Below are 13566 nucleotides of genomic sequence, written 5' to 3'. Positions count from 1 at the left end.
TAAGAGAGGTGTGAATCATTAGAGGCCAAAGGGCAGACTATGGTAGTCAGCATCAAAGATGGCTCCAAAGATTCCCACCTCTTGACATTCATGCCCTTGTGTTGTATCCTCCCACAATGAATAGGGCTGATCTCTGTAACAGATAGACAATGTTGGAACTGATGATGTGTGACTTCTGAACTTAGAGCATAAAAGACATTGCATCTTCTACCTTGCCCTCTCTTGGATCATCACTAGCTTTGCAAGAATTCAACTGCCATGTTGTGAGGATGCTCAAGCAGCCCAATAGAAAGTGGTTGGCCTTCCCGCCAATAGCCATAGCCATGTAAGTAAGCCATCTTGAAAGCAAATCTTACTTTTCTAGTTAAGCCTTTAAGTGACTGTAGCCACAAGTAATGTCTTCACTTCACTTCTCTTAAAAGATTAGAAGTTAGACCACCTAGCTAAGCCACTCCCATATTCCTGGCTCACAGAAATTATGTGAGATAATGAATATTTATTGTTTTAAGCTGTTACTTTTTGAGGTAATTTTCTATGCAATTATGGATTATATAACAAAGTTTCTATCTCTGAATGCTACCAAAGATTCATGGGGAAATCATCCCATTCTGATTTCTGTGCAGAGCAGTACAGAAGGTCTGTCTCCCTGAATCTGCCACACCTCATTTCCAGAATTTTATGAAGTCCCTTTTTAACAGTTCCATCAACTTCTAAGACCCTCTTACCATAGAGGGTTCAAAGAAAGATTGTGAAGTGTTCGATACTGAACAGCATAGTACAATCTTTTCACTTTCTGTCAGATAAAATTAAGAACAAAGAACAACAACATTATGACCAAAAAAAGATATCCATCCCTCCCCACCAAACAGCCTGGACACAAAAATGTTCTTGTTAGACATTAAAAAATGTTTTCATTGAAAAAATATTTTCTAAATGTGATAACATTATGTTTGCATAGGCTGTCATTTTCTTTTAAGCTCGGGGTGGTGGAAATAACCAAGCAAGAAACACTATTCACTAGGTATATTAATGTTGATATTCGAGTTGACATTTGTTGAATTTTTTTTTTTTCCAAATGGTGCATCAGTCCCTGATTCAAATGCAGACATAGAATTAATTTCCAAAGAAATGAACTGGAGAAAATAGAAATGTATATGGAATCAGAACAAAACAAACCTTCTGATTCCGCCCCCCACCCCAACAGCCCAATATTCTGTAGAATTGTTCTGAGGTTTAAAAAAACAAAAGATTTCAAAACTATAAATCTTTGACAAAAGCTGCACATGGATTAAGCCTACATTATACATGTGGAGACATTGAAAATTATTTTAAATGATTTCTACCCCACCCCACGTCCTGGCATTTTTGCAAAAATCACATGGAAATTCTAGCTCAAAATTATCTAAGGGAAGTCAATGGAAAACAAACACTACTGCCTTCCCCTTCATTCTGCTCAACCACACCTCAGCCTCAACCTGGACTAGTCCAAAATGCCCTTTTCCCCTCCTAAATACAAAACAAAAGCTCCAAAAAAAAAAAAAAAAAAAGATATGGTGTGGATGTAGGGGTTGTTTGTACTACCAGCAGCCAGCCAAAAATGCCTAATGTGTTAAAAATATGTTAAGGGGCACCTGGCTGACTCAGAGATGAAGCCTGCAACTCTTTATCTCAGGGGAGTGAGTCTGAGTCCAGCTCGGGGTGTAGAGATTACTTAAATAAACACATCTTTTAAAAAGTGTTTAAAAAGTCCTTCAAAGGGTCATTATATGCACTACATATAATTTGTTTTAATAACAGTAGTTAAAATCTAGCGAATACTTCCAGAAGACAGGCACCTTTACATTTCATTCACAAAGGAGCCCCATCAGGTAGATATTACCATTATTTCCATTTTACCTATTTTTTTAAGAAGTGGAGAACAGAGTGATCAATTGACGTCTCCATGGTCACAAAGCCAATTAAATTGTGGCACCAGGATTTGGGAGCCTTCAAGAGACGATCTTCCAAAACCAGCTTTTAAAATGCCACAAAAAGATCTGGCCTGATTCTTGGCGCTTCAGTAGTTGGTTAATAAATAACAGTCTTTTTCATTTCTCTTGGAACCCAGTCTGGACCTAGGTGGTCTCCTTACATAAAGGAAAATGAGTGCACGTTGGAAGTCTCACAGGACAAATCCTCTCTCGCCACCTACTTCACCTGACATCTCAGAGGAACCCAAGGCAAGCTCTCAGAAAAAGGCATAGAGGTTCCCACCCTCGAGATTCCAAGCCCCTAAGAAGCAGGAATGCAAATAGACTTTGCAAACAGACAAAGTGTAGTATTGCTTTGGATCGAAAGCGTCTGTTTGCAGAGCCTGACTCTGAAATTCCCTGAGCCTGGGAGAACAAACACAACCCTTCCCGGGGCCTTCTGAAAATCCCAGAGATCGGATACAGTCTGGTAAAAAACAAACAAACAAACAAACAAACAAAAAAACACCAGCCAGTCCAGGCACCTTGCAGAACACCTGGCGGTGTGGGCTGGGACGGGCGGCGACGGACTGTTGGGACAGAGACTGACATGCACATGTACACCTGCCTAGCAGCCTTGAGAAGTCAGGTGGACATCTCCCGGGCCCTGGGAGGCGGAGCCCGACTCCCGCCTCGGGAGCGAGCGGGAGACCTCCTCCCTCCTCCCCCTCCTTCCGCGGCTGCCAAGCGTCCCCTTCCCCGCCACCCCCTCCCCCAGCCGGGGAACGCGGAAAAAGGGCCTTTGCCACTTTAAATGACTCAGGAAGTGAAAGAAGGCCGCCGACAGGGAAAGAGAAAGCGGAACCGGGGCGGCGGGGCCAGCGGCGCGACGATCTCGCCGGGGGTAGCGCGAAGCAGGGAGGTGCGCGGCGCGGGGGCCGACGGGGGCGCGGGGCCGCCGCGCCGGAAGTGCCCGCGCCGGCGGAGGAAGCGCTGCGGGCGCTGAGCTGCCGAGCAGGCGGGAAGGCCTCTCTCTCCTCGACCCGGCAGGGTCTGGCGGGAGCAGGCGGCAGCGGCGCCGCGGCCCCAAGCCTGCCCCGAGACCCGGCGCGGCCAGTGACCGGGACGGGCGCGGAGGTCGGCAGGAAGCCGCGCGGAGCCCCGGCGCCGAGCTCCGAGGCCCAGCGGCCTGGGCCGCGTCACCGCAGCCACATGGCCTCAGGAGGGGGCGCGGCCTTCGAGGAGCTGCCGCACGACGGCACGTGTGACGAGTGTGAACCCGACGAGGCCCCAGGGGCCGAGGAAGTGTGCCGAGAGTGCGCCTTCTGCTACTGCCGCCGCCACGCCGAGGCGCACGGGCAGAAGTTCCCCAGCCACCATCTGACCCCGTACGTCCACGGCGCTGTCCAGGCCTGGACCGCCGGGGCCCCGGGGCAGGGTGACGCGAAGGAAGCAGCCGAGGCCAAGGTGGAGAATGAGCGGGACCTAGAGAGCGAGGTGGGGGAGGAGAGCGAGTCTGAGGAAGACAGTGAATCGGAAGAAGAGAGCGAGACAGAGGAAGAGAGTGAGGATGAGAGCGGTGAGGAGAGTGAAGAGGACAGTGAGGAGGAGATGGAGGATGAGCAGGAGAGCGAAGCAGAGGAAGACAACCAAGAAGGAGAATCCGAGGCGGAAGGAGAAACGGAGGCAGAAAGTGAATTTGACCCAGAAATAGAAATGGAAGCAGAGAGAGTGGCCAAGAGGAAGTGTCCGGACCATGGGCTCGATTTGAGCACCTATTGCCAGGAAGATAAGCAGCTCATCTGTGTCCTGTGCCCTGTCATTGGGACTCACCAGGGCCACCAGCTCTCCACCCTAGACGAAGCCTTCGAAGAACTAAGAGTAAGTATTGGGCATTCAGAGCATAGATCTAGAGGTCAGGACACCTGGGTTTCAGCTCACGTGGCCTTCTTGTGGCCACATTTGCTTTCACCATGACCTTAAAAAGCTAGTGTAGTCAACTTACTGACTTACCCAAAGAGGCTTACCCTCTTTGGGGTTGAACTCCTTTGAGAATCAGCTGCAAGTTCTGGACTCTGACTCAAGGAAAATATATTTACACACGAAGCCTAGTGTACGATTTCTGGAAAATTGCAAGCCTCTGGTCCCTGGATTCCAGTGAAAACATTCTTTGGGAGTGTTGACCCCATAAGCCAATTCCCACAGCATCACCGTTGTTGAGACTAGTGCCTGGACCTGGTAAGGCAGTCTCTTTGCCTCCTTGAGAATATGGGAAACTGCTTCAGCCAGATGAAACCAAGCAGATGGTTCCTTTGTAGTGAAGAGATGGTGGTTTCCATATTAAGGTCATATGTGTCCCCGGTTACCTTTAGGTTCTTCATGTGTGATAACTGTTTGGAAAGTGAGAGGTTGGAGACAAACTTAGAATGGGAATGGGAGTTCCTGTGTCCTCCATCTTTGGCAGGAGGGCAGGACCTTTGTCTCTCTTGGACCTTGCTGATCTCCTAGAACAGTGTTTGGAAAGTCGTAGACATTAATAAATATTTTTTGGGCGAACAAATTTGCAAATGATTTGCCTTTCGTTTATGGTGTGGATGTTTGTAGTCAGTGAGAGAAATTCCTGGAGTTAACCAGGGAGGAACGTTGGAGCAGAGTGACCAGTTCATTATTAGTGAATGTTGTCATATTATGAGGACTTTTGTTTCCCTAAGCAACCTTGCAGTTACTGGCATTGGGATAATAAATAGTTTGTTAACAAAAATCTCAGCACAGGAGATTGTATTTTTTAAGTTGTAAAATACACAAAGTGTATAAAATCGTATGCATAGTCTAACAAAAAATTATAAAGCAAATTCTGATGTACTCTCTACCCAGATTAAGACATAGAATATTAGTATCAATATTGAAGACCTCTGCTCTTTCCAATCATAACTATTTCCCTTCCCCATAGGAAACCATTTTCTGGACTTCTGTGGTAATATTTCCTTACTTTATATTTTTTATCACATGTATGCATTCCTAAACTTACTTGAGTTTGACACAGTTGATGTCATATTGTGCGTTCTTGTGGGTTTTGCTTCATTATTTTCAGCATTGTGTTTGTGAGATTCATCCCATAGGTAGATGTGGTTTGTTCATTTTCATTGTTGTGTAGAGTTCCATTTTATGACTACGCCACAAGTCACCTATTTTGTCCGTGATGAGCATTCCATTTCCAGATTCTGAGGTTTCTGCCTATTATAAACAATATTGGTATAGGCATTCTTGTTCTTTTCTCCTGGTGAACATCTTCATATATTTAAATGAAATGTAAACCTAGGAGTGAGATTGTTGGGTCACAGACTATGCATGTCTTAAATAGCACCAGATTTTGCCAACTGTTTTCCAAAATGGTTGTACCAGTTTGCATTGCCATGAAGAGTGTATGAGAGTTCCTGTTATTCTGTATCATCACCAGCACTTGTTATTGGAGAGTTAAAAAAAAATTTATTTTAAACATTTTTTTAAAAGAGTTTATTTACTTGACAGACAGAGATCACAAGTAGGCAGAGAGGCAGGCAGATAGGGGGGTGGGGAAGCAGGCTCCCCGCCGAGCAGAGAGCCCAATGTGGGGCTCCATCCCAGGACCCTGGGATCGTGACCTGAGCTGAAGGCAGAGGCTTTAACGCACTGAGCCACCCAGGCGCCCCGAGAATTAAAAATTTTTGTCAGTTTTGTGGATATGTATATCTTCTTGTGGTTTAAATTTGCATTCCTCTAGTTACTCAGGATTTTGTGTATCTTTTGTATCTCACCTTTTGTGAAGTGCCTCATTTAGGATTTTTTGTTCATTTTTCTTTTAGGTGGTCTGTCTTTCTCATTGACTTATATAAGTTTATTCTGACTGTTGTTTCTGTGGGTTGCAAATATCTTCTAGTCTTTTTTTTTTTTTAATTGTGCCTTGAGTAGAAGCTCTTCATGTTAATGTAGTAGAATTTATCAATAATTGTCTGTATTGTTAGTGCTTTTTTGTGTCTTGTTCCACTTAGTATTGATTTTCCCATAGTGGAAATAGGGGCTTAATTTCATTTTTTCCCCTTACAGATAGCCAATTGCCCTAGCAGCATTTATTGAAAAGCTTGTCTTTTCTACACGGATCTGCTGTGTACGTGTGTATACGCCTGTGAATGTGTTTCTTGGGTCTTCTGTTCTGTATCATTGATCTGTTAGTGTATCTCTATGTGAAAACATGTTTTCTTGGTTACCATAGTTTTGTAACATGTCTTAATATCTGGTAGAGCAAGTCCTTCTATTTTGTTCTTCTAGAAGAGTGTCTCAGCCAGTCTTGGCCTTTTACATTTCTTTGGAGCATACTATAAAGTTGTATTAAGAAAGCCTGCAGAATGTTTTTTGTATTGCCTTGAGTTTATAAATCAATATATAGAGAATTAATATCATTCCAAGATAAAGTTTTTTCATATATTTAGGTCTAAATTGCCTCATGCTAAAGTTTTGTCATTTTTTTTTTTTTTTTCTGAAGGAACTTGTACATCATTTTGAAATTTATTCCTGGATACTTAAAATTTTATAGTATTGTAAAAAAAAATTTAAAACTTTTGTTTTCTAACTGTATATAGGAAAATGATTAACTTTCGTTTATTGACTTTTGTGTTAAGATGTCTGTTAAATTCTCATAAATATTCTAATGTGTAGATTCATTCTACATACATGATCATATTATCTGCAGAGAGGGACAGTTTTTGTTCTTTCCAATCCATATATATGCTGTTTTTTTCTTGCCCTACTTTAGATAGGCCCTCCAGAATAATGTTGAATAGAAGTGATAGTGGGTATTCTGACTTTGTTTTAATTGATGAATAATTTACAACATTTCACACTTAAGTGTGATAGTGGTTTGCTTTTTTCACAGATATATTTCATCAGGTTAGGAAAATTCCCTTTAATCTTAGCTTGGGAGTTTTTCTTAATTTTGAGTGGCTACTGAATTTTGTCAAGTGATTTTCCTGCATTTATTGGGGTGTTCATTTGATTTTACTCTTTTACTAGGTTAATGTGGTGAATTATGTTAATTGAGTTTTTTAAATTTAAAAATCAGTAGTATGTTCACATGTCTCAGAAGTCTCTAGTTCACCTTTGTCTTTTTCACCTGGTTTTGTCCCCAACAACTATTAGTAACCACTTTTATTAGTTTTTTGCTCATCTTTCAAATGTTTCTTCTTGTTTTTGTACACAAAAACACGGGGTGGGGTGTGAAGTGTTTTATTTCCGTCCCTTTACGTTACTGTATTTTACAATTAAAGCAGTTTTGCATTTCTGGGATAAGTGCAACTTGGTCATGGTGAAGTATCTTCATGTTTTAAAATTTGGTTTATTAATAATTTATGTACGATTTTTTTTTTTTCATTTTTATTTATGGGAGAAATTAGCTTGTAAATTTTCTGTATGAGATTTTGCTATCAGGGTTATGTTGGCTTCGTAGTATGAGGCACAGTGTATTGCTTCTCACATACTTTCTCTCTTTTAATGCCCTGGAAGTGTTTGTATAAGATTGATTGGTATGTTTCTTCCTAGAATGATTGGTAGAACTGACCATGGAAGCTGTCTGGATCTGAAAAGAGAAAGAGAGATAATTTTTTTACTTTGTTTTCTATGGTATTTTTGGTTTAATTCAATTTCTTTAATGGCTGTAGGTCTATCCAAGTTGTCTATTTTTCCTTAGGTCAGTTTTGATAAGTTACATTTTCCCAGAAGTTTGTCCATTTTGTTTAACTTTTCAAATGTGCTAGTATAAATTTGTAAATCATATTGTCTTACTATCTTTCTTTTTTGTACTGTAGCTATCTTCTTTATTCCTGTAAGAACAGTAAGCCTGTTGGTCATAATCTGTCTTTTGATAATTCCAGTATACGAAGACTTTGTAGGTCTCCTCTGCTGTTTGTTTTTTTTTTTAAGATTTTATTTATTTACTTGACACAGAGAGGGAGAGATCACAAGTAGGCAGAGAGGCAGGCAGAGAGAGAGAGAGAGAGGGAGAAACAGGCTCCCTGCTGAGCAGAGAGCCTGATGGCGGGGCTCGATCCCAGGATGCATCCCAGGATCCTGAGATCACGACCTGAGCCCAAGGCAGAGGCTTAACCCACCGAGCCACCTAGGCACCACTCTGCTATTTTTTTTTTTGATGGTGTTTTTCATGTTTCTTCATTTCCTTTGTGTTCTGTTTGCACAGCTCTTCCTTGCCTTTGAAAAATTATTTGTGGGGATTTCCCAAGTCTTGGCATGAAGCTGTATTCTTCGAAAGAGTTTGCTTGTGCTGAGGCCTGAGAGTACAATTTGTTTGGAACCCCCTTAAACTAAATGAATTGCTTGAGATTTCATGGATCAGATTTTCAGGAGGTACCTGCCCAACTTTACAACTTCTTAAAGATTTCATTTTCAGGCTGTTTGGGTGGCTCATTCGCTCAGGTCATGATCCCAGGATCCTGGGATCAAGCCCCGCATCAGGCTCCCTGCTCCACTGGATACCTGCTAATCCCTCTTCCACTCCCCCTGCTTGTGTTCCCTCTCCCGCTGTGTCTCTCTCTGTCAAATTAATAAATAAAACCTTAAAAAAAAAAAGATTTCATTTTCATCCAGCCTTGCAGCTCCCCACCTCCTACTGTTCAGCTCTAAGGCAACACTCCCACAGTCCTCTTCAGAGGGTGAGATAGTGGCAAGTTTCATTTGTCTTTACTCTAGGATTTTACCCTGGTAGGGGTGAGAGCATCCCAAGTCTATGTGGAAAGGGTCTCTTTTAAATGTCTTACTCTGAGGGCACCTGGTCAGCTCACTTGGTGGAGTATCTGACTCTTGATCTTAAGGTTGTGAGTTCAAGCCCTACATTGGGTGTAGACATTATTTAAAAAATAAATTTTAAAAAAATGTCTCACTCTGAACATGGCATCAGCTTTGCTTTCTCTAACTTTTTCCTCTTCCACTTCACTGTGCACCCCCTGTGAAATGCACAACGCAGTTTAATGCAGATCAGTAATGTCCTCAGATCAAGAGCTGCTTCACATACTCTTCTTCTTTTTTAAAATATTTATCTATATTGAGAGAGCGAGCGAACACAAACGAGAGGGAGAAGCCCTCTCCCCACTGAGCAATGGCCCCATGTGGCACTCGATCTCAAGACCCTGAGAGCATGACCTGAGCTGAGGGTAGCTGCTCAGCCAACCGAGCCACCCAGGCACCCCTCCTGTACTCTTACTGTCAACATTGGAACAGTATTGGTAACTAAACTATGGATATTATTAGAATTTCACCAAATTTTCCTCTAATAACTTTTGTACCAGGATCCTGTGGTCACATTACTTTTTTTCTTTTTGCCTTTGATGACCTTGATAGTTTGGAAGAGTACTAGTCCGGTGTTGTGTAGAATGTCTCTTAGTTTGGACTTGTCTGATATTTTCCTCATGGTGAAACTGAAATTAATGGGGTTTGGGGGTGATATAAATTCTCTTTTTTGCTCTGCTTTTTTTACTTAGCAGTGTGTCTTGGAAATCACTCCATAGATATATCTATTTATTTATTTATCTGTTTGGTTTTTTTTTACAGCTACAAATGACTCCATTTTACGTCATTCTTAATGACGTTTTATTCTTAATTTATGATACTGTATTTTTCAACTCTAAAATGGTTATTTGGTTATTTTTTAAAGCTCTGTTTCTTTGAATCTTTTGGGGTTTGGCTTTATGTTACATTTTCATGATTCTTTTCATGTCTCATAATTTTTCATCCAATACTAAACATTGTGTTTAAAAGAACTGTAGACACTAGAGTACTGTTTTCTTTTCTCCCCCTCAGAAAGGGTATGCCGTGTATTCTATTAGGCAGCTAGGATGAGAGGCTGATTATTTTGACCCAGTAAAGATTGGTGCTTGATCAGAGCTTGGTTGCAGAGCTTCAGTTCACTCTGGTTTCATATGTTTTGAGGCCAGTGTACATTTGCTTTTTGGAAGAGAGTAAGGCTCCTAGAATATTAAAGGTAGCCCGGCATGATGATGGTAAGGGACCAGGGTCTTTGTTATGTTGCATTCATTCAGCAAGTACGTATGGAGTATTGTCCAAGGGCATGGGAGCTTCTAGCATTGGGGATATAACAGTGAGCAAAATGGAAAAAGTCCCTAGTTCTATTGGAGCTTACATTGTACTAGAAGGAAATAGAGGAAAATAAATTAACAAATAAACATGTATAAGTGTTATAAAGAAAAAACGAAACAGTACAGGGTTAGAAAGGGACAGAAAGTATCCTAGCTCTGCCACTTGCTTTTTGACATTGGGCAAGCTATGTAAGAGTTTGGCCTTATTTCCATATCTCTGAAGTGGGTATGAAGTTATGAAATGAAACAGGATTTTCATGTGGATAAGATGGTTTAGTTTGTGATAAGATACTTGAACAACGCTTAACACATTGTAAGTTCTCAATTACAATGTAAGTTAGCTGCTGTTTTTATTACTAATATGAGGAGTCTGGTTAAACATACTTTTTTTTTTTAAGATTTATTTATTTATTTGACAGAGATCACAAGTAGGCAGAGAGATCACAAGTAGGCAGAGAGGCAGGCAGAGAGAGTGAGAGGGAAGCAGGCTCCCCGCTAAGCAGAGAGCCCGATGCGGGACTCGATTCCAGGACCCTGAGATCACGACCTGAGCCGAAGGCAGCGGCTTAAACCACTGAGCCACCCAGGCGCCCTAAACATACTTTTTTAAAAAAGATTTTATTTATCCATTTGACAGAGATCACAAGTAGGCAGAGAGGCAGGCATAGAGAGAGGGGGAAGCGGGCTCCCCGCAGAGTAGAGAGCCCGAGGAGGAGGATGCGAGCTTCAATCCCAGGACCCTGTGATTGTGACCTGAGTTGAAGGCAGAGGCTTAACCCACTGAGCCACCCAGGCGCCCCTAAACATGCATGTTTAGATAGCTTCATGCCTAACTGGGCTGTGAGTGGCTGATATTGGTAGAGGAAGGCCAGATTGTTGCCAGATTTACTTAGAGTAAAGCAAACCTCAGAATGGACAGAGAACCAAGGTGACTATATGGAAAGAGGGACCTGAGGGCTGGGTCAAAAGAACCAAGGTGAACACTTTGAAAGGACAAAATTAACTCTTAGTCCTTGGAGTGACTTTTATTTTATTTTTATTTTTATTTTATTTATTTATCTGACACAGAGAGAGGTCACAAGTAGGCAGAGAGGCAGGCAGAGAGAGAGGGAGAAACAGGCTTCTCACTGAGCAGAGAGCCTAATGTGGGGCTCGATCCCAGGACCCCGAGACCATGACCTGAGCCGAAGGCAGAGTCCTAAACCACTGAGCCACCCAGGCGCCCTGACTTTTATTTTATTTTTTAAAGATTTTATTTATTTATTTGACAGAGAGTGAGAGAGCACAAGCAGGGCTGACAGTGGGGAGAGAGAGGGAGAAGCAGACTCCCTGCTGAGCAGGGAGCCTGATGCCGGACTCAATCTGAGGACCCGGGTATGGGTATGTCCTGTGATTTGAAAAGTATGTGTCTAGTGCACTGTAGAATCACTGAAGGAAAGGCAGAGTGATAATATGGCTAAGGGACAAGTGGTAGGCAGAGTTCCCAGCAAATGCTTGTGAGCATCTGTGGAGTTCTTAACATGGCTCTATTATGGATAGATCTGAAGGGTTTGAAGCCACACCCTTTGCCCTCAAGTGTGCCTTTAAGATGGTTATTTGGGGAGAAGAATGTTTGGTTAAGGGCATGGGGAACAACTGCAGAGAAGAGCTGGTGAGGGAGCACTGGTAGCGGGGTGGTTAGAAGGACCCAGGCATATGCTCCGAACAGCTGTGGCTCTAGGTATGTCAGTGCCGCATCCTGTAATGGTCCATGACTGGCTGTTTAGTCAGCTCGTAAGAAGCAGCTCTAGTAGGGGGGGCAGGAGGTTGAAGGTCTCCCAAAATGTGCCTATTTATATTATTTTTAGTTGTCTGGAGGGTTGGGTTATCTTCTAATAAAACCATGAAGCACTGGCCACAGAATGTTTCTGTGTCTTATTTATTTGTTTAGAATAAGACAAACTAAGACTAAGGTAAAGGGAATGGCTTCCTGTCAGTTGGAGCAGCCCCGTATGGTTCTGTGGAAGATTTATGAGAGAGGCCTGCAGTTCTGGGATTGCTCATGTGAGTCTACCCTTCAAAATGTACTTTCTCAAGCTGTGATAAGTCTTGAAGTTAATACAGTGAAGAGGACAGAGAGGGCCTTAACTCTCAAGGAGTTCACCCTCTAGCTGGGGAGAAAGAGGTAATTTGGGATGGTAGTGTGTCCTGTGAAATCAGCAAGCCGTAGTCGTGAGGGAGTGAGTGGCAGGGCAGTGGCATAGCAGACTGCATTTTGATGAGGTAGTCGTGGAAAGCATCTCTGAGCATATGATTTTGGGCAGAGACCTGAATTCACGAGATCTAGCAAAGATCTAGGAAAACCCTTCTTTTGTGTTGCCAGTTGAGTACTGCTTGCGCAAAGTTCAGTGATTCGTAGCAGAGACAATTGCTTTGGTTCCTGCAACTTTTCATAAAAGGGTAGTTGGCTCTTGAAGTGAGAAGAATAACACAATTCTAGGAATTGTAATGTTCTGTTAGCACAGATGACAGTACTACTCTGTGGAGGGAGTATGAGCTTGGGGGGAGGGCCTGGAGGGCTTCTGCAAGATTAAACACAGGAGAAAAGCTGTCTCATTGTGCCCTGTTCAAGTGTAGACTCTGTACAATCTTCATTATTAAAGTTATACCTTATAATCTAAAACTTAAGAAAAATTGTGGGAGGGACACCTGGGTGGCTCAGTCAGTTAAGCGGCTGCCTTTGGCTCAGGCCATGATCCCAGGGTCCTGGGATCGAGTCCCTCATTGGGCTCCTTGCTCAGTGGGGAGCCTGCTTCTCCCTCTCTCTCTGCCCCTGCTCATGTGCACTCTCTCCCCCGTCACTCTCTCTCTCTCTGTCAAATAAATAAATAAAATCTTAAAAAAAAAAAATTCTGGGGTAAGAGTGGTTAAGGCAAAAAGAATAGTGATTGTGAAGTTTTTTTTTTTAAGATTTTATTTATTTATTTGACAGAGATCACAAGTAGGCAGAGAGGCATGTGGGGAGGGTGGGGAAGCAGGCTCCCCACTGAGCAGAGAGCCTGATGCAGGGCTTGATCCCAGGACCCTGAGATCATGACCCGAGCCCAAGGCAGAGGCTTAACCCACTGAGCCACCCAGACCCCCCGTGAATGCAAAGGTTCTAAGGTGGAGGTGAACTCTGGGTATTGGAGGGGTAACAAAAAGGTCATTATGAAGTAGGGGGGAGTGAAAGAGGAGTAGGAGGTGAGGTCAGCAAGTAAGCAGTGTGTTTCGCACCTTGGTATCACATTTGTGAATCATCTGTGCAGGGCAATTCTTTAGAAAATACCTGTGACTGGCACCATCCCTGCCAGTTAAATCAAAATCTCCAGGATTTATTAGGTATTTTACAGAAGGTCCTTTTATTGAGATTCGTCTTGTGTTCATCTCATGATTAGACTAGTGTTAGTGGTTTGGGGGAGGCAGACCACAGAGTTAAGTGTGCATACTATGAAGATGAC

The 13566-nt window shown here is 42.8% G+C and overlaps 1 protein-coding gene across 4 annotated transcripts in view; it reads left to right on the top strand.

Moving 5' to 3' along the window:
• The first annotated feature begins 2730 nt into the window (after positions 1–2730).
• TRIM44 (tripartite motif containing 44) overlaps positions 2731–13566 on the top strand; it is a 112293-nt gene continuing 101457 nt past the window's right edge. For 2 of the 4 annotated variants that reach the window (XR_006820013.1, XM_046016297.1), the window contains exon 1: positions 2745–3830. Coding sequence is in view for 3 of the 4 variants with exons in the window: in XM_046016297.1 (XP_045872253.1) it covers positions 3162–3830 (669 nt within the window). In the remaining variant the exon portion in view is untranslated. Of the gene's footprint in view, positions 3831–13566 lie in introns of all 4 variants that reach the window. The other 2 variants (XM_046016296.1, XM_046016298.1) reach the window with 2 other exon arrangements.

The sequence above is a fragment of the Meles meles genome, chromosome 8 (assembly GCF_922984935.1).
Source record: "Meles meles chromosome 8, mMelMel3.1 paternal haplotype, whole genome shotgun sequence".
NCBI lineage: Eukaryota > Metazoa > Chordata > Mammalia > Carnivora > Mustelidae > Meles > Meles meles.
This window is presented reverse-complemented; position numbering and strand designations above follow the sequence as displayed.